At 39.4% G+C, this 22,233-nt stretch overlaps 1 protein-coding gene across 1 annotated transcript in view; it reads right to left on the bottom strand.

The window, feature by feature from the left end:
- TBC1D14 (TBC1 domain family member 14) overlaps positions 1 to 22,233 on the bottom strand; it is a 65,018-nt gene that overhangs the window by 33,068 nt on the left and 9,717 nt on the right. Inside the window, exon 3 of the mRNA XM_039728908.1 lies at positions 10,615 to 10,735. Within this exon, the coding sequence (XP_039584842.1) occupies positions 10,615 to 10,735 (121 nt within the window). The remainder of the gene's footprint in view (positions 1 to 10,614; positions 10,736 to 22,233) is intronic.

The raw sequence follows: 22,233 nt of genomic DNA, 5'->3' as shown, positions 1-22,233 counted from the left end.
CGCCCGCCCGCCCCGCCCGGGCCGCCTCCCGCGGGTGGGTCCGGCCGCGCCGCCCCGCCCCGCCAGCCGCGCTAATCACCCGCGGAGCCGCCGCACACCATCGCTTCTCTCCGCCTCGCCCAGCGCTGCCTGGGCACGCACGGCACCGCCTGGCACACGCTTCCCTCCTCCCGGGCCGCCCTGCCCTGCCCGGTGCGGATCCGGGCCCATGACGGACAGCCCAAACCTCGCACAAGCTCGTCTGCATTAGCCGCAGTCTTTGTCAGCTCAGCATTACGGGCGCGTTCAGGACGCAGCTGCATTCCTCAAACACTGACATCTCTCTCCACTGGTTTTCCACACTGCCGCTTCCCCTCCCCGCGTCCCTGGCTCCAAGCCAGGCGTTTGCTTGTACCGAGTCCCGCTCTGTGCCTTGCTGAGACAGCCTCGGTACCTGTCCGAAGTGCAAGAGCAGCTAAAACTCACCAACCCCTACATCACTGCGGAAGGAACAGCAGCAGCGTTGTGCTGCAATACTTCCCTACAGCATAAACATCTTTTCAGTACTCATGCTTTGTCCACCTCTGACAGCTGTACGAGATATAGAAATCTCTTCAACAGTTCAGACAACTTCACTATTACCTCTTGCTAAATATTTTGCCTCAATCCAGATAGAATATGACCCTTAATTTTTCTTTGTCCAAAGGCTCTGTTGTTTAACTCAGTAGAGACACCCAAGTTGCTGTGGCTTCGTCTTTGGTAGACTTGCATTTTGAAATATTATCTATTGACCTGAAAGTGTTGCCATTTTCTCAGTTCTGCACTAAGGATTTCATATTCTTAAGTATCACTGACTGCGGTTTGCAGCTGCCAGGGTGGATTACTCATGATTTTTATCAAAGTCTGATCCTCAATCCCAAAATGATCAGCAAGGACTGATCTGAAAACAATCAATCACTTAAGCATTCTGCTTTCAAAGGGTGGCTTTACAGAAGTTAAATTATTTTCTCAGAATTGCTAGGTGTTATATCAGCTATTGTTTTCAACCTGTGACTTCACATCTATTTCACAGATGTAGAGACTACTTAAACAGGTTATGTACAAGATTTAATTACATTTTATTTTTTTCCACTGGCCTCACCCAGCATATGAAATAAGAACTGGACCAGAATTGCACAAGCAAAAAAACCATATTTTTCCCCTGGTTTTCAGTCTTACCACTACCTCTAGAGTGCTTCAATGTTCCCTTCCACTGTTTCATGACTGTCTAATGCGTTTCTATCTGAAATCCCTTCCCTTTTCTAAATGGAATAGTTGACCAGACAAATTTCAGCTGGTGCACAACCAGCACCTCCCCTCCCTTCTGGCCCCTCACACCATTTCTGTGCCACCATTATACAGCCACGTGGCTTGCAATATGCTGCACTGGGGAAATGACACCACCAAACCCACACCTTTTGTTCTGTTCCATTAGTTTGAGCTATTGTTTTCAACCTGTGACTTCACATCTATTTCACAGATTCAGTGATACAATGCCAAATACAGAACAGCTCACTGTTAGAAGTATCTCGGCTCCATTCCCACCAATGCCAATTAGTTGCAGACACCTGCCATCCAAACCTGTCATGTCAAAGCAGAAGTCAACACAGCTCATGCAAAACACTACAGGCTCCAGTGCTAATGCTTTATCTCATGAACTATCTGAAACTAAGTTATCACACACATCAAAAAACCATTCATGTAAAGTATAGCTATTAACACAGGCAAAAAGCAGCTCCTGAGGAAGAGCACTCTTGGATGGGCAGTGGTATTCCTGCAGTAGAGGTCTGTGCTTTCACACTGAAAATAGAATTATATTGCAGCTCTTCTGCAAAGCAGACTGGGAGAGAGGGATGCTTGGTGACACAGGGTAAAAAGCAAAGTACTCCCTGTAACTCAAACCACATCTGGCCACATGTTAGAGTTGGTAGCAGCCACTATTTTTAGGTTGCTGCATTTACAAGAGTACCTGAGACTACTTAAAACACCTTTTGTTCTGTTCCATTAGTTTGGTTACCCTGCAATGCCTGCTCTAGGGCAAAGTAAACGTGAAAGGGAAAGGAAAGGAAAGGAATATGCAGCAGGACTACTGGTTACCCTGCAATGCCTGCTCTAGGGCAATGTAAACATGAAAGGAAAGGAATATGCAGCAGGACTACCAGATCATGAAATTTGTTACGAACTTTGGGTTGGGAAACTAAGATCTGATTCTTCACATGGCACCAGGCCACATAGTAGTAATTTTAATAAAGACCCTTATATATACAATAATCAAAGAGAATTTAAGAAGACTTAAACCTCAGGCAAAGATCAAATTATGAGACTGTCCTTCAAAACTTAACAGAGAATACATACTTCTGAGTTCAGATTACACTGTCAAACAATTTCTTAGGGATCTTTACATATAACTTTAAAACCAGTACAGAACTATTCTGAAATGCAATTAATTTATTAGTTACTGATCTAACAACCTGAGAAATCACAATTGCACGCTCAACCTGTACACTTTAATTATCTGCCAAGCTCTATGAATAATTAATGGTTCAAAATTAGCCCTACTTGCTTTACACAGCTCTCTGTATGTGTATACACATATGTTTAATCCTCTTACATTAAAGATTTGAGCAGAAGATAGCAATGACATGACAGAACTTGACAGTAATAACATATGTATGACATTTTATCTTCCACCAGGACATCTTTCTCATCTTTAGTACCACAGTATTCTCCTGTTCCACACTTTACAAATTAGGAATGCCTAAGCAATGTAGAAGATAAGATACTATGGCCAGGCTGTGCAGAAAACTTCACACTATTTGTAGGCATAATTTTGAGTGCTCTGAAATTTTCCTCTTTTCCCCTGGGAAGCAGCTACTTTTCCTTTCAGATTACAAGGGATACACAACCTGGGCTGGAAACTGATGTGATCCCACACAATCACACTAAAGTTAAATGAATAAAATAATCCATACATCTTACAGAAATTTACAAGTAAAGCAAAAGAGTGAGAAGCCACATACTCTGTTTTGCAGTCCTGTGCTTCAGCCACTGGACTATCTTAACAATTTTTCCATATACATATTTTTATAACATAATATTTTGAGCAAGACTTAGATTAAGGAACATTTGAAACCTAAGCATAGACAAGGCCAGGTAAGTTCTTCCAAGAAAGAATAACAGCTCGCTGTTTTGAAGTCTGTTGCCTCTAATCATTCAGCGTGCTCTGTATCAGATGGTTCTCACCCCTCAGGGTTCACATTTCATTTGTGCTATATGTAAATAATTTAAGTGGGTTTTGGTTATATAGAGTGACATGCTTCATTAAAAAAAAAAGGAAGGAAAATATTTGAAGTAATCAGAGACAGAGCATACCATGAACCATGTTGCTTAAGAATAGCTTTTTACTGTCAAAAGTGGGATCTTCAATCAGATTGTGCAGTGTAATGTTAACGAGTGACTCCAACAACAAAAAAAACCACCCTCCTGCTTAGAACAAAGGACACCACTGAATCTGCACATACAAATGTGTGCACTTTCCCTAGGTACTGACACTGTCTGGTACACTGCAGTGTTAATCACATGGAAACATCTGCAAGAAAGGTCTCCAGCAGGACAAGCATCTGGGAAATGTCTGAGCAAGAAAATACAAGCTAAATGGTTGTTTTATTTTACTGCTATTTTCTTGTGAGCATCTGCCAGAATAAAGCACTATAAACATCTGCTTTCAGCATATCCCATAAACATTACTTCCAGGGGCTGGAATTCCACTGGATATGGACTTCGTGTGAAAATATAACTTTACTTAATCTGTATGCCTACCCACTGATCTCTCTCTCCACCTTTATTATCTGTGTAGTCTCAGTATCATACCCTTCCAAATAACCTCTCAGCAACTTTTTCTTCTGACATTTCACATTATTGTTAATGCTGCAGAAGAAAACCTACCCTTCCTATCTATTCTCAACACTTCTTACTGTGGCTGAAGATCATATTAGAACTGTTTCCCTCATTCTGAGAGACACTAAAATACAAGGACTCTCCATGCCACATCAACCTGATGCTAATACCACTCTGAAATGGCCAAAAATCCAGATTAACTCCAGGATCTATAGGAAATGAGCCACAGGAATACCACATTTCATCTTGCAAGTTCTCAAATCAGTTGCAAATACCAATACTTGTAATCTTCAACACAGTGCAAAAGTCCCCCAGGAATGCCACCAACTTTGCAATGCTCAACTTGTATTTTATGCAGTTCAGAGAGCCTCCAGGGCACACAGGCACTGTTTTGTTTGCCAACAGTTGTCTTTGTTGGTAAGTATGTGCACACTTGTATCTATCTCCGTGACTCCAGCACAAACACCATACTAGTGTAGGGAAAGATACTTCACTTGATATTTTTAACCATATTCTATTTCTCCCCTGTTTTCAAATCTCTCTGATAATTTCCCTTCTGCTGCCTCATCAAGACTTGGGTATCTTTAAGAGTCTCAGACCTCTTCAAGTTTAATACTTGTCTGCCCTTAGAAATTACAGAAAAATAAGGAAATAAGTCTACTGCATTAAAGCCTCTGAGTGTTTTTCCACCCATGTTTGCTTCTCTGAGCCCTGACATTACCTTTGAAGCCATTTCTGGTGCCAATTTCTTACATGCTTAATAAAAGCTTCTTTTGTACTCATACTGAGTGTGTGCCGTAGTTTCTCTCATCACTTGGCCAGATCCTTGTGCATTCTTTAATTTTACAAAAAAAACCCCAACAACTATATGAACAGGTAAATATTCCTGAATACAATCATCTTCACAACTTAAAGTTCAGTCTTGACAGGAAGAAATTGTAGTTTTTTAAAGATACACACAAATATAATATATGAAGGAGGGCAATATACTTTCATAGTGTGGCTTTAAGTGATGACTATTTTCAGGCTTTAATATTCATGAAGCTGTTTCCAATGAACTTTGTCATGCTCAAGTGACAATTTCTCAATAGAGCACAAGAAAATGATGTGAAAATACTAACAGGCATGAAAAATTTGTAATAAAATCAAAGTAAAAAATAGGACCAAGAATCCTCAGAGAGAGAAGGAGAATGAGAACATGAAATTGGCTAGTCTTCCTTCAGAAAGACACTTGAGGCAAAAGCACCAGTCTGGATTTTCAAAATCCTTACATCCATATTTTCAGGGTTTCAAGTAACACACAGTACCTCCATTCATTTTTCAGAGCTAAAGGACATCAGCTTTGTTTCCTGTTGCTAGCAAGCATGGTAAGAGTTAGCCTTTCAAAACTGTATCTACCCCCATTCTTTAATTTTAGATGAAGTTTGAGATGTATAATCTGGAAGATAGACAAAGAAAACCTTTGGGTCGAGTTTCTCAGGAGCTTGCTTCTGCTTAACACACAATTAGCACAATGAAATCTAGCAAAGCTTTCTCAATTTCACATGTCAGCAATGGAAAAGTTCCAGTCTCCAGTTAGTTTCAACACAATATTTAGGGGCTACACACCCGCTTTCAAAAATTTATTGCAAGCTCTGCTTCCCAGCAATGCTTTGCCAAGTGTTGGTGCAACGTAACAGCCAAAGGCACGTGGTGTTATTTCCAGGCTTGCTCTCTACAGACATCTATTTCCATTCAAAAACCCATGAGGGGAGAGGGGGAATCTGAAAGCCTCCTGTGTGTTGCCAGTAGAAGGTTACTACAGGGAAAAAAACTTACTGACTACACAAAGAAGTAAGTGTTTAAGTACCTTTCTATTAGCACTGGAACACATACAAATACCAGTTGCATGATGGATTCTTACTCAACATAAATAAGAACAAACTTCCACTGATGTACCAGCTGTCCTGAATAGTTACAATCTCTGGCATTGAAATTTTGAGGTTAGAAAGAGTTGTGTACTTAATACTCAAAAGTTGATCATTTTTCCATGAATTTAAAAATATCTTGTGCTTTCAGCATTCGTATACCATTCCTATTCTTAATGCTAAGTATCAATTTGGGCTACAAAGTAACTGTCCCAATTGAAACAAAGATAACAACTTTAAAATTACAGCAGTTCCACCAAAACCTACCACCACCATTGAAACAGATCCTGCAGCAGAGACCAGCAGCTGACATTGTAACTGCAGTACCAACTAACCAAGCTTATCCTTCTACTTAGTATCTTTACTCATGAAAACTGATACTTCTCCTCCAACACTGCCTGCTACGCCTCTTTAGCATCCCTCCATCTCCCAGGGCTTTTGATCCCCACAATTTACCAGGCATTCTAGAGAGTAAGAAAGCTAATATAATAGCTTTAAATCTGGAAAAGGAGGAAAAAACCCCTCTCATTTCCTTTCAAAAGCACTTTGTAGCTTGTCATAGCTATTTAAACCAATACTCAAAGCTTACTGTTTTCTATTAGTCTGATGCTTGTAACATACTCTGTACTTTCACAGGTTGTTAACACATGGAAAGAAGTTCCAACAGCATCAAAAGCAGCACTTTGTCAGCTACGCTCTGCTAGATTATGATACCTGATTGGGTCATATTAAATGTTTTTATTATTAAAATACTCGGGAACAATCATCCTGACATGGTATTAAATCACTTTATTTTATTGTGAATGGAAGTTACAACTCTTGCTTTATCTGTTTAAATATGATAGTATTTTTGGTTTAGGCAGGTGATTTTTAAGACAGGACAAGGGCAACACACTCTTTGTAGATTAAGAGAGCCTGCTGGAATTGCTGAATGATCTATTTATTACTGTTCTTGTTGGGGAAAAAGAAAAGACCTTTTAAGACAACATTGACATAATAGGTTTCTTTTTTTTACTTATTTATATTTACCTTCACAAAAGTTAGATGCCCTTTACATATGATTACAACAAAATAAAGGTATTTGCAACTGGATCAGAAGGAAAGACACAAAAGAGCTGTGCATTACGGCAACTTGCAAGTTCTGGGTTATAATTATTATGTGAGGAGGTTAGTTACACCTTTATTTCCAGAGAATGTAGCAAAAGTCAATAGGTCAGACTAGCCTTCTAACTACACCTTCTTACACTGCATTTGCTTCCTGTTTAAAAAAAAAAAGGAACTCTGTCACGCACATCTAAATCCTGCCTTTCTGAAGGCTGACAAATAGAAATGAACCCAACAGTGGAGAACATGGGAAGTGACTCATTTACACCCTCAGACTTCTCATGCAGAGCACAAAACAGGCACTACACATTTTCTAGCTTCAGTGAAGTCTGTGTGCAAACACTCACCCTATTGGCAGCTATAGCCATCAGTCACAATGACTTACCCAGGCTACCCACACTCTGTACAAACAGGAGACAGTGCTCTATCCAGAGCTGTAGCTGCAGCTCTGGCTCCTGCCACAGCCAGCAGCCAGCCTGAACCAACCACTTCCCTTCCAGAGGCCCGAAGGGGCCATGGGAATGCAGCAAAGCATGGCTCAGCAGGCACTCAGAAAAGCTCTGTATTTTTAGCCACTGCTGGCCATCAGCAGAGGCTGCAGATGTGGATGTGGAACAGAGGCAGCAGCTCCCCACGCTGCACTGCTCAGGCACATGGAGCTGCACGAGAACCTCCACACACCAGCAGGCTGGGGACTCTGCTCTGGGCTTTTTTTAACCTGGAGAAAACATACTGCTTATAACAGCAGAGTTTATCACTGTCTGCTTAAAGCATGGGCTGTAGTAAATTCTTTCCATATTTCTTGCTGGGTGCTGTTGCTTTGGAACTCTTCTCCATCTAACAAATCCAAGCCAGAAAACAGACTTTGATAAAATCACTTTACTTCATCAAACAAGGATTGTAGCTTAAATCAAGTGAAAATTGAATTGAATTCTAATTAACCCAATTCAACTTACAAAGTTTTTCCTACAGTAATGTTATAAGCTTTACTGTTCATCCCATAGCAAAGCAACACCTGTGAGTCAAGCAATTTATTTTCCTGTTTCAAGAGCTCATTTGCACTTTATCATGTGCTGCAGAGTGAGCTTCTTCATTAAAACTGATTATAATTGACTGGAATGTTGACCCCCCCCCCCATATATAGCCATATGCTAATTATTACAGAAAAACATTTGGGAAAATTACAATCCCCAAGTTAAAAATCAGTAATTTTTAATTATCAAGGAACTACCATTAAAATTTTTAAATATTCTAACATGGAATATCAGCAAATGAGATCATAAAACATTCAGACCTGAACTTTTAAGTAAAGATTGTAATTGAAAGGCCTCAAGTGTTATATGTGCTGAATTTTACCAATACTGAAACTTAAAAAAATAAAGATATTCCATTGAGCTCTTATTGGAATTCATATAGTGAAAGCTACATTGTACAACCCTCATAGGGTCAAAGCACACTTAGAAGGGAAAAAAAAAACCCTCAAAGCTTGCTGATTAAAAATCGTTTTTGCAATTATAGAAAAGAAAATTAAAATAAATGCACTATATTAAAAAAAAAATTTAAAAAAAGCAATTGAATTTCACTGGGGATGAAATCTGTAACATGTCTCTAGGATATAGCCAAAATCTGGCTTTCCTCTATATGACTTATCCTTTTAAAACACAAAATATTGACTGGCCATGTGCAAACAAGTTCTGTGAAGACAGATCACATGACAGAGGCAACCAAATTATATGCTGGTTACCTCTTCTTGAATTTTTAAAGGAATTTCTTTTGAAGAGCATTCACTAACAAAACTGGGGGCAGAAATGTTGTTGCAAATAAATAGTATTTACATATACTTCTATGCTTGCTGAGCTTGAAAAGAGTTTCCAAAAGAAACAGTGGCTGCAAAGCCTAGTTCAGTTCTACAGTCTGCTGGGAGAGAAATTAACTCCAGTGGTTATTCTTGGTGAAGTTCTGTCATCTGACTGCCCTAGTGCATTTTCAAACACCAATTGCAAAAGCAACTGGCATAACCAGTTCTGCTCAAGCAGAATTCCTGAAGGGAACTGATAAAAAATTAATCATGCAAACCTCCATTGCAAATGCACTACCAGCTTCTCCAAGGTTACTCATCCTGACAGCTTCTAAGTTTTAAAACATTTAACTGGATAAAAATTATACAAAAGCTCTCAGTGACCCAGTAAAGCAGCCCAGCCTGAGCATATACCAATATTGTTTCTTTCTCAGAAGACTAATACTCACATATATTTTCACCATTAAAAACAGGACAAGCAACATCTTAGCTGGAGTGATTTTAATTCCTATGTTGTTAAATTACAGTATGAAGCTATGTAGTATACACACTTGTTGAACAAGAGAGTGCTGTCAGAAGAGTTTTTACAGGGCTTGAGGAAAGGCTCATGTGCTCAAGAAACCTGTCTGAGCATTGTTTTGGTGAGGGTCACCTAAATCAGGCTGTGCTTTTAAACGCCACTGAGGTTCAATTAGTGACTTACAGCACTACTCATGACTCAAAGTCTACATGTCAAAAAGAACTTCAAAAAAGCACCAAATTATTTAGGGAGGATTAGTTATTGTTACCCAAGAGGCACTGCAGACAATTGTTTTAAGCTGCAATTTTGCCAGAAACTCACTAATGGTTGGATGCCATACCACATAATAATTTAATAGTGACTGTTGTGTAACAAATTTAATACCATCATTCAAAGCTGTAATGTAAGATAGTTTGGATGTAAAAGAAAAATATTCACAGTACCAGCAACAACCACAAAATGTCAATAAATTATTTACCCAAAGCACATGCACTACAATAAAATATACTGCTAAATGTCAGGGTACTGCACTTATTAAGCCTCTTCAATTTTGTCATCAAAAATCTTTGGTGAACAATTCAGAACCACTGATTGTGTCAAGACAAGCTGTAGATAAAGTCTGAATGGTTGAGTACAGTGACAAGTTGAAAAAGCTGCCTCAATTTCATCTTAACAGCCTAACTACAGCTAAGAACAGTCACATGACATGTGGATTTCCAGAATACTTTACCCTGAATTAAGCAGCACAATCCTTCAAATCAGCACTTGCATTTCACACAGAGCAGCTGGTTTTGAAGTTTTGCTACATGGTCTCTTTCCATGCAAACATTACTATTCCCACAGTTGTTTGAACAAGGAAGTGACAACTGAAATATAGAAAAAGCTCCAAACATAAAAAGGCTACATGCAATCCAAAAATCCCAGATCAAGTCAGACAGATTGAAAGAGGCTGTTCTCCTGAAAGGGCAGCTCATGAGCTACTGACCTCATGGCTGGATTTCACAAGATTTTCCCCACTGGAAAGGCAAATCATTTGATTCACTAGCCAAGAGCTTGGGTTCATCTGTAGTAGAACCAGTTCTCTAAAATGTTGCTTTCAACAATGCTGGGAAAGTATTTCACTTAGGTTTTTTATTCTCTTATGACACACTAAGGAAGCTCTTCATGCCCCACGTACTCAGTGTAATGATCAAGAGGAACACATTCTTCTGAACAGCACTGTTGTGACAGAAGTAAAATTTCAACCAAGAGCCTTTTCTGCTACTGAAATTGTGTGCAACTCAAACAGGCTGCACAGTCCTATATACAGATCATAAACTTAACTGGCTTCTTCATAAACCACTAATCCTAACACAGAATTAAACAAATACCTTGTGCATTTTCTTTGGGTCCTTCTGTAAGTTTTCTCCAAGAGGTACTTTTCCAAACAACTTCCATCGCACATCATTTTGTTTTTCAAATCTTGCACTCTGCTTTCTGGTAAACAAATTCCTTTAAAAGAAAAAAGGGATTATTAATTATAGTAAAAAGAAGGATGAACATTTGTTAACCTTATGTATTCTAATCACATATGCCAACTTCCAACTCCTCTTGTGGTTGTGCTGACAGACACTGTGTCCCAGCTTCAAAAGGTACATCATGCAGTATTATCACCATACCAGGTAATGGACTTTGTTAAATTATAACTTTTAGTAGATAAAAAGAAAGTTCATTTTCCAACTTTCTTTAACATTCCTGGAGATCATTCAGCCTCAGTCTCTTAAAAACAACTAAGACACTAAACCTCTTGCTGCATAAACATTCTTTATCCACCTGTTACAACACATTACTACCAAAAATCACAAAAACCTTGGAGACACAGTACCCTTTTACTTCATCTGTATTTGATCTGCTTTCATAAAAGATTATTTTTCTAAATAAGCTTAAAAGCAGCTATCAAAACACATTAATTCTGAAGTCTTTCTGAAATGTCTAATATTTAGTTTAAACACTGTAGGAACAATTACAGAGCTAGATGTAAAGCCACTGACAATTAGATTTGTTTTATTGACATAGTTTTTAATTATAAAGTGATTTGCCACACTTGCATCTTCACACAACTACTTTTTCCAAAACTGGACACACAGTACAGACCAGTCTTCATGATTTTGATGTCAGTCAGCTCCTTGAAGAGCACAGATATTCTACCCCTATTGCATGCCTGCATTATTAAAGTAACCAATTTTCTTTTGTCCTACTGTCCAGTTTATCATCACGTATTCAAATATGTCTAGGTTAGTTCTGTTATTCACTCACCTCAAGGCAGATTTTTCTGGAAACTATTGTTTTTTGCTCCCTCATTTAAAAGAAAAAAACCCACTGAGACAAAAGCATTTCCCCTACTGCAATCAGCAGGCAGCTCCAGCACCTTCAAATCACAGATGCCTCCATTCTGACATTACTGCTTTTCCTTGCAGTTATCACCTTAATGCCCTGTGTGTTGGTCCATCAAGTACACATTGTTTCTTACATAAAAAGTGTGATTGTTTGGGAAATAAAACTATTTTGAGTTGCACATTCTAGAAGAGCTGAATACAATGTCTGCAACAGGAACAAACTAGGCACTAAAAAGTTGTTTTTCCTGGTCATTTTGTATCAGATGCCATGAAAAATATCACAGCTATACCAACAGAGATAACATTGCTGGAATACAAAAGATATGTTTCATATGTGAAAAACAATTAAGGTTATAACATCAAAGTGTGCTGAAATATATTATAAGATTAATAGTATGCACTGCCACCCTTAAATATGCATCTATTTATACAAATTGTCACATGCTTCTGTATCACAAGGGTACAGTTACCTTGAAATTCAAACCAAGAACAGATTATCATATTAAAAGATAAGAACCAAGTGTTTATGTACAGAAACTGTGCAAGTCGATTACAAGTGATGCCAAAGCTAAGCAGGAACTGTGCTCCTCCAAACCCCTTTCAGCTACGCAGAGACTGTAAGGTAACTAAGCCCGAGAGGATGGATCAAGCAAGTTCTAAAATGTATCTAAGAATAAAAAGGAAAGCATGGCAAAAATAGCATCATAAAATCTACTTAATGTAAATAGGATACACAATGCAAGACAGACAGGCTGTTCTTGCAAAAGGTTTTTTTTCAGGATGTTACTACTGCAGAAGCAAGCAAAATCCAGACTCCAAACCATCTTCAGAGGAAACAAGAACTTCTAGCATCAGGGCCACCTGAAAAGCCCGGTAAGAGGCACATCTCTGTGACAGCTCCGTGCACATTCAAACCCTTTTGCAAGTAAAAGACTGTCATCACACTTCATTAGCACTACAATAACACAAAAATTAAAGGCAATTTTCTCACTGTCCCTATCCACATTAGAGGTTCCTAGCACAGGTGTATATACAAGCAACAACTTCAGTCTCCTCTGAGGGATTTTAAGAACATCAGTAAGTCTTTACCCTCAGAGCAAAGTAAAGATGAATTGGAATGATAAATTGTAACAGCTCTCTGCTGCAAGTGCCTGCATAAAACGAACCAAATCTGAAAAGCCAATCTCTCCCACTTCCTCTCAACTCAATTCCACAATCCTAACTATCTACTTTCCCTTTAGCAGCACGTCATAATAAATAATCTGTTCTACAGCTTATCTAGCAGATGGCACAGCACTTGCTCAGCTCAGTTTTCTCTATCCCTGCATTCTAGGGCACCAGGCATCTCTACCTCCTTTTGTATTATGTCAGGGATTTCCAGTTCACTTTTAATTTTATTTTTATATATAGATATATAACTGAAAGCAGCAGGCATGGTCAATATACAGAATTCATTCTGTACTGTCCTTTTCCTCCACCCTCTGTCTGGACCTAAATCCCAGTGTTTGGTTGGTGTCCACACTCTTTACGAACTCCAGAAAGTCTCAAAACCTTCCAAAGGCTTAACGTTATCAGCAGCCACAAATCAGTACAACCAGATGTAGAAGAGCAAACTACAATGTGTTCTTGCTTTGACTGAGGACATACAGCATTAAACCTGGATCTGCCCCAGACTGAAACACACCAAAGTTAATATATGACAGGATGGCATGGAAGGAGCAGAAGAGATGCCACCTAATTTGCACCTAAGAAAAAACTTAAGGGAAAAAACAAACAACCCAAAAAACCAAACAAACAAAAAAACAAAAACCCACAACAACCCAAAAAAGAACTATGAAATGTTTTCTGGCTCAATTTCTACAGAGCTTTGCAATAAATCAGGACAACACCACAGGGTCCTGATAAAGCCACTACTTGAGATTCCTGAACTGAAAGTAAACCCTTAAAATATGCAACTGCCTTAGGAGGAAGTTTCTTCCATATACATGTCAGAGCAAATAACTCAGAGCAAAACCTTTCATTTTTCTGCTGCCACAGCACCAAAAGGAATTATTTTTCTGTTTTTACACAGCTCCCTCAGATTTTCAAAAAAAGCACTAAGCCATTTCACTTCTTAGCAAATTCATTTAGAAAAATTCCACACTAAAGGTAACTTAAGAAGAGCTTACTAACAGAAAATGCATGTTAACAAGAAGCAAAACTTCTCTACTTGAAAAAAACAAAACAAACCCCTAAACAAACATCTTTACTCTGAAGATGAGCCCAGAAATTCTAGGGTAAAAGATGTCAAAGCTTCATTACAAGTGTTTTAAGATAAAAAAATAAATTGAGATCCTGAATGTAAAAAAGGGCTGACATGACTTGAAAGAAAAGATTACATGCTCATCATTAGTTCAGTTTGACTGTCCTCTTCAAAACTATCAGAACACATCATGATGATTTACAATAGGGATATTAACAAGAACATCTGACATGATGCATGGTGTCTGCAGTCTCATTAGCATGGAGTCGTTAAAGTGTCGTGGATTACATCTGCATTCCTGTTGTACATGCCCACTATTTTACACTAAGTGTTTGTAGCTGCTTATTTTAGAAAAGCCAAGCACAGAAGTTAAATTGAGATCAAATTTCGGTTAGAAAACTGCTTTTTCACAGTTCCCTACAAGCAGTATTTGGCACCAAACAGCTGTTTAACCTTGTTATTTTAATTGAGCTGTGGAGAGGGATTACCTACCTGAAGAGAATTTAATTCTAACTCCAGAGTTAATTTTTACATACAAAGAACATCCTGTGGTACAGGACAGAGATGGAACAATCTTTTTCTTGAACATACAGATATTGCATCACCATTCTATACTGATCTGCCCAGCTGCCTTTTCTGTGGGGAAAAAGAGGAAGTTAACACCAAGAGGCAAGTTTAGCAGAGTCAGGAAAACCTTATTTTTTAATAAAACTTAAGAAACTATTCAATTTTGGTTCCCTAAGCACTGCTAAAATAAACTTACAAGATAGCTGCTAATATATGCAGTGCACACATGTATATTGCCACTCTTTATGTAGCCTTGTATGCCATCATGATCAGGCTGAAGCCTCAATCAAATTTTGAAAATGTGGTTCTAAAGATATTAGAATCACATCAATAACAAGTAATCAAGTCAAACCTATCCATACTGTGTCTGTTAGAGCATTTTCAAGCTTCTGCTTTTAAAAAAAATCCAGCATCACCACTGAAGAAAGTTTATCTACTTCTGTCCAATTTTCTTCGCAAAAAGACAGAAGGTCTGTGATATAACTGAGAGCAATTACTGCCCCATGAAGAGCTGAGAGCAGCAGCTCCACAAGCATTCAGCTATTCATTTTTTCCACATTTCAGCTGTGCTTTGTCCCAAGCAAGGTCAGTCACTTCTGTGAAGTCACAGTTACTCCCTTCCCCCTCCCCCCGTTCAATATTCAAACCTATCCTCTAAAGCAGCAGAGGCAGTGCTGCCATGGCTTCTGTTGCCAATTTGCTCCAAGTCTTGAAGTCAGCTGCAAAGCTCCTTCCTGAAAAGTCTCAAAGTTTTCTCAAGCCAGGCAGACCCAACATTGAGCCATTCAGATATCTCTGAAGTTTGGTACCACCAGAGTCAAGGAACTGTTTCTCTGGCACATGTCACTGAAACAACAGGAAAAAAGGATGGGCTCCCACAGGAGCTTCAGAGGCTGAAGCTGAGCCTGGCAGGCACACACACCCCCCTCTGGACTTCAGGAAACACACAGTGTCTTTTTACCAGAATGCCCAAGATATATCAGTTTACTGACACAAAAGGGTAGAGGAACTTAGGATTTAGGAGTTTTTACAACTAGAGCATTTGGGTTATTCAGAAAATCTGAATTTCAACTTGACTGATGTGACTATTTTGCCAGGGCTCTTTAGAGGAAGTTCTGCAGTACTTGAACTACTGTCATGCAGCACAGAATCACAACTGCAAGCAACAGAAAAGTGAGATGGCATATGCTGCTCTGTGGTAGACTAACGCTGACCCAGCATAGATCACATTTCCAAGTAAATGGGTTCCTTACTCTTAAAAAGATGGTTGGTGTACACAAACATGTATGAAAATTGTCTAGAAACTGACCCAGCTCATGCAACTGATGCAATTTCTTATCTGCATTTAACCAACACTAATTTGCAAATACAAGTAATTTTTGTTACAAGTTTTAAAATTACACACATCATTTCCAGCTCTCAAGATACATGCTCCAAAGTTTAATTGTCTTTCAATTAAGATTATTTTCAGAAGACAAAATAAGTGTAATAGTCATGCAAATTAACTACTGGAAGGACTTACCAGTCTCATGAGCACAACAGATGCAAAATAAGGACAGTGGAGAAAGTTCAAAAGGTTCAGTTTTGTAGAACAATTTTATCTTGAAAGACAGTTTTTCAAATGATTATCAGACTGGCATGTGTTCTTAAGAAGCAAGAAAGAAACAAAGGCAAGTCAAAGTTCATTTCAGCTTCTTCTGAAGGAAGACCCTGAAACTTCCCTGATAACTCTAAACTACACCAAGAGAGCACCACTTGAACCCCTCAGCCAGGCTGAGGCTAAGGTCCAGGTATATTTAGGTAAGTAAGCAGACATTAATCATAAGAACCAAGTAAACCCACACTGAGCACATAGGCACTGTAAGACAGGTCTCCACAGACATTACTCCACAAGGCATCCAGAAAACTGCATTGAAACAAGACATTTTAAATAACATGCAGCACCTATTAAGTGAAAAAATACATTAAGATAAATTTAATTAAATATTTGCTGCATTGTCAGCAAAAGTGTTCAGCCACCTTAACTGATATGGTATAAATTTAATTAACAATATCTAGGAAACATTCCCAACAATAACATTATTTTCTTCTCATCTTCCAGTGACCTTTTCTATTCTGTATTAATCATAATTTTTGCAACTTACCAATAAACAGAAGAAAGAGTCTCACCTCTAGATGTTCCTAATTTGCTCATTTAAACAATTTCCAGAGACTGAGAAAATAAATCCTGAAAATTCAGCAACATATTCTACCAAAGGAATTTTTGTTACCTGATTAATGGAGGAACAAGACTGACACATAAATCATGATGACTTAAGAACTGATGGACTGGAGAAGGGACAGCTGTCAGGAGACCCACCAAAGTCTCCTGAAGTGCTCTAAATCTACATTCTCCAAAGAGAAAAGCAACAATTGGTACCCATGACCCAGTAACACTGGTTTCCAGAAATAATTCACTAGATGCAGTTCTAACATGCCCTCCTCAAACCCAGAGCACCTCTCAGACAACCTATACATCAACATAACCAACAGACAGAATACCATCAAAAAAGCTCAAGTACTTTGGCTACAGTGAAGAACCTCCATAAACAAGTCAGAAGTTATGCTTTGAATAGGATTGCAAAATTACATACAAAAGCAGGGTTTGCAGAATTTTGTCTCTGCAAGATTGCCAAAGGGCAGACTAAAGGAAGAATAAAACTTGGTTTATGGATAAACAAATCAACAGAAACAAAGCCAGACAGCCTACAAGCTGACTTGCCTATGAAAGAGGTAACTAATCACAGAACTATGTTTTATAAATTCCTACCACATTTTATAAACAAAGTTTTCCAATCACTAACACTCCAGTATGTTCAGTAAGAAAAACAATAACACTTTACAGTGTAAGAGATACCTGCAAGTCTGGAAAAAAAAAAACCTCCACAGCTGAGAGAAGCAGTAATACAATATAAGTTAGCAGTATAGGATACCTGATAGCTTGCAATAGGGTAATTTGGAAATTTCTCTAGATTTCTGGGAAAAAGAGCAAGGTTTAATAAACTATCAAAACAAACTACAGTATTCTGCATCTATCTTCTTACAGGTCCCCCTCATTTTACAGGGGAACAAAGCAGTGCTGACTGCACTGAAGTGTCCAAGACATGCAAAGATAAATCAGGCAGTAACCTGGTGAGTTCAGCTTTAGGACTGGTTGCAGCAAGCCAAGAACTATTTTGCACATGGATAATGCACAATGCTGGTCTACCATGCAAATACTGAAGAATTTTCAGAAACTGGAACTTCAGCAAGTAAGGACTGTCATACAAAATCAACACTCAGGTCCAACTTCAAACGAATATATTAGCATCAACCAGCTATAATTAATGACCTTTTTCTAGCTGGCCAAATTCCCAGTTACTCTCATATTACCAGAATAATTGAAATTCCATTCCTAAAATCTGAAAGTAGATTTCTTCATTGATTTGAAGCACTATTACCACATAAATAAAAATCCTAAGCAAAATGCTTAGGAACCCATGTAAAACTCCAAGACTGTGCAGCAATAGAGATTAAATATGGACCTGTCTGTATTAAGATCAAAAGGAAAAACTGAATAGAAGCTCTGCCTGGTACCTACAAGACCATATCTGTATCTAGTGTGGGGCTTCTGGACTACAACAAAGAATCAAAAACTGGAGGAAGTCCAATGGATGGCCACTATGATGGCCAGGTGCTGAGACCTGCAACACACAAGCAGGGATGTTAACAGAGGTGTTTTCATTTGGCCTGGATGACCATCCTCAGCGATGCAATGAGGAAAAAGTCCAACAGGCAAGGCAGCAAGGCATGTTTCAAATGGATAAAAGGGGAGGGGAAAAAAAAAATCACAGTGGCAGAATATAAATCCTGAACTGTGCAGTCCAGGGAGGAGAACTCCATGCTTGGATGTACTCACAAGTGCACGGGGTCCTGAGGAACACGCTCTGGTGCTGAAGGCAGCCCCGCACTGAGCAGGGGCTCCAGAAATGCTCCAGAAATCCCCCAGAGCAGGGCTGCTCTGGGATTCCACACTCACAGGGGGCTCCTGCCCACCAAGTACGTGCCTTGTCCTACCTCCAACTGCTGCCAAGTTCTTGTGTTTATTCTGTCAGCTCCAGGGTGTAAATGACCCTAATATTTACTGAAGGGTTTTTTAAAATTATTATTCTTATGATATGGATGGAGAACTTTGGAGGCACTTAATGATATAGCTGGAGAACTTTGGAGGTACTTAATGACTAAAAAGAGAGGCTTGACACAAATAAGGAATGGATTCAGAAAATTTATGGCTTCCATATACCAGTTCTGTTAATAAAATTCTATGTAAGGATGAAAACTTCAACAGACCATTTCTTATTTTAACCTTTTTAAATGAGTTTAAAACCAAAGTTAATATTGACTCCAACTCTTCCACAGATTGTGTAACACAGGATACTGCATAAATCAAAACATCAAGGAGCAAAAATTATATTTATTCCATCTAATTTCACCTTGCTCACTGCATTTTTCAGGAAAGAAAAAGTCAGCTGAACATTACACAGTACTTTGATCAGATGGAGAGAGAGATAGAGCATCACACAGCAGTAATTGTGCTGATACTCTGCATTCCCTGTGTCATCTACTTCTCACAGCTCCTTTTAACAAAGGAAAACACCAGTAAAGCTCTTGCAAATTAAATGAAGATATAAAGACGATCTAACCCATCCATTCACTAAACCTTCATAGAGACAGTGAATCAGAATGAAACCAGAGCTTAACTTCATTAATCTGAAATAGCTCCTAAAGTCTCAAGAACATCTGCGAGAAACTTTTGTAGCTCTCACTCTTTCTATTCAAAGGCAAGTGTGTGCAGTGCTGTATTGGGTTTGCATGGCAAAGTTTAGGCAGTGGGGGGCTACAGGAGTGGCTGCTGTGAAAAGCAGTCAGAGGCTTCCTCCACGTCCAACAGAGCCAATGCCAGCTGGCTCCAGGACAAAACTGCCATTGGTCAAGGCTGAGTCCGGTGGGGACCGTGGTAGCTTCCCTGGCATAACAGTTCGGAGGGGGAAAAACCTGCTGCACAACAGCAGCAGCCAAAAGAGAGGAGTGAGACTGTGTGAGAGGAACAGCCCTGCAGACACCAAGGTCAGTGCAGAAGGAGGGGAAGGAGGTGCTCCAAGGGCCAGAGCAGAGGTTCCCCTGCAGCCCCTAGAGCAGCCCATGGTGAGGCAGCTGTGCCCCTGCAGCCCATGGAGGACCCCACAGTGGAGCAGGTGGATGTGCCTAAAGGAGACTGACCCTGTGAGAACTGCAGCAGGCTCCTGTGGCCCCTTGAAATGAGGAGCCCATGTTGGAGCAGATTTGCTGGCAGGACTTGTGACCCCACAAGGGAAGGGAGGGTGGGGGAAGCATTACAGCTCAATGCTGCATGCAACATTGAACACCCATCTATGCTACAAACTTCACTCACCAGCCACATCAGACTTCTGTAATGCTTCCTACCACCCACTAGAAAAGAAACATGCACATACCATCTGCTTTTAAGTAATAACTAGACCATGTTAAGTCCTCACTATGCATAGTTTTGTAGAGTTACTAAAAAAAGCTCCAAAACTCAAACTATCACTGAGCAGATTTTCGTTTAGCTTCTACAACAAATAAATAAGTCCAACAAGCCTCTCTGTTTAAAGTCTTGTTTGTGTAAAACTGTTTCCAGCTACTCAACAGCAAAACTAAGATATTAATCTACTAAAGCAACTTCCCTTTATTCTAAAGAGCCGAATCTCAAAATTTAGTGAAAAGTTTAAGGTAGAGCTGAAAGAACTGAAATCGTAAAGACTCACATTATCCCACACAAAAAGGGAAAATAAGGACTGCAACTAATTTAGACAGTTTCAGTTCAACACCTAGTGGAGAACAGGCTACATGACAAAGTTCAAAACTTCGTTCTCTGAATAAGACAGGAATTCTGAAAACTGTATCATACAATTTTCAAACCTTTATCAAAAGCAATGGCTGTTACCTTTGTAGAATTCCAACTTTCCACCTTTGGAAGATTTGCTTTGAGAGAGAATGCTTATTTCAGAAAATTCTCCTGATTTCTTCTGTTTCACAAAGAGCCGTGATAGTAAACACAGATGGGGAAAGGACTTTTAGTCTGTCAGTTCCAGTAGCCAGAGTGGCTTTCAAACAAGAACTATCCAAAACCACACAGTGAAGACTGAAGCACCTTTCAGATAAGCACACCTGAATGCCTCACAGGCTGCTGAAATACTGCTGCCAGCATCCTGTGTTAAACAGATCCTCAGTGCCTATGCTTTCCCACACCACTGAAGCAGCAGCTTGTTTGCTCTCCACTCTTCCCGGCTCTTTTGGCCACCTGCTATTGGCAACAATTTGCTACAAATGCACCCAGATAAAGTAGCAAGAAAGGACAAAACTGCCACTCAATTATTCTCTTCCCTCCCCCAGGGCAGCGAACCCTGTGGGGTCTGGCAACTGGAGCGCTTGGGAGCCCGGCCCACAGCAGGGCAGGGGAGCAGCCTGGGCTGGGGGACCCTGCCGGTTCCCTCCACCAGAGGTTGAGTTTCTGGAGTCCTTCCCACCAGCTTCTGGACAGCTCCACCTGCAGCTCAGTTTGGTTTTGCCCATTTGTGGTTAGAAGCAGTGAACTTCTATCTGCCCCCACAGTGCATTCGGCTCTTTCTGTTCCTCTGCCTACACACTCCACTCCTGTTCTCAGCCAATACTCTAACAGGCTTCATTGAACAGAAACTGGCATAGAAGAGATGACAGCATCATAACTAATATCTCAGATTACTCAACCACAATTGTTTTCACAATTTTTCTTCCCTCCTGTGGTCAGTGAATTCCCATTTTTGGAGACATGAAAACGGGAAATCAACACTACATGCTCCTTGTCATTCTACCTTCATTTTAACACCAAAATTAGAGAAGTACAATAAGCTGTCCTCTCATTAAAAGCAACAAACAGCATTATGAAAGGGTCCTATCCATTAACACAGATGACTCAATTTTGCCATCGATGGACCCAATTCCTAAATTCAGAACACCAAATTATGTGTGACCTCAAAACATGTGTGTTTTGAGTAATCTCAAAACATGTGTGTACATATCTGATATAAGCATATTAAATTCACATGCTTTCAGACTTAAAACAGTTACTGAAAGCAGTAGCTACTTTTTGAAATTTAAGCTACTATTTTGAAATTTAAGACCTTTTTCTTGTCAGATTACAAGTAAGGTCACATGTACATGCTTCTACATATGGTATAGGATGCCAATCTTGCTCCAGAAGCTTTCTTGCTCCAGAAATGCAGAGATTCTTTGCAAATAGTAAAATGTAATGTTTTTCTTAAAGCCCTTTATTTCATGTCCCTATGCTCCTTAGAGGCTTCCTGACATCCAAACACTTAGAACACTTGGATCAAAAACTTCTAGGAGTAGCCTGAAAAAAAAGAAGATCCAGATTCTTGGGAAAACAAACAATATCCATGGCAGTGGACTAAGTAAAGACTTAAACTGCATGACTTATTATTTAACTGTACATAGTCCTAACCATTTTATAGTCACTACTCTCCATGTAAGCACAAAAATCCTCAGTGTCCAAAATAATAACTGAAAATGATAAATGAAAAGAGCAACTTCTGCAGTAAGATCACTACAGTCCTGATTCAGCAAAGCTGTTTAAGATCCACACTTGAAAAAGTTTCAGCAGTACTGTACAGAAGTAAAGTCCAAGGGTAAAACTCATTAACCCACACACTCTGGGTCAATAAGGCAAA

The sequence above is a fragment of the Passer montanus genome, unplaced genomic scaffold (genome assembly GCF_014805655.1).
Source record: "Passer montanus isolate IOZ18808 unplaced genomic scaffold, ASM1480565v1 scaffold67, whole genome shotgun sequence".
NCBI classification, from domain to species: Eukaryota; Metazoa; Chordata; class Aves; order Passeriformes; family Passeridae; genus Passer; species Passer montanus.
The sequence above is the reverse complement of the archived record's forward strand: the minus strand, read 5'-3'. Positions and strand labels throughout refer to the sequence as shown.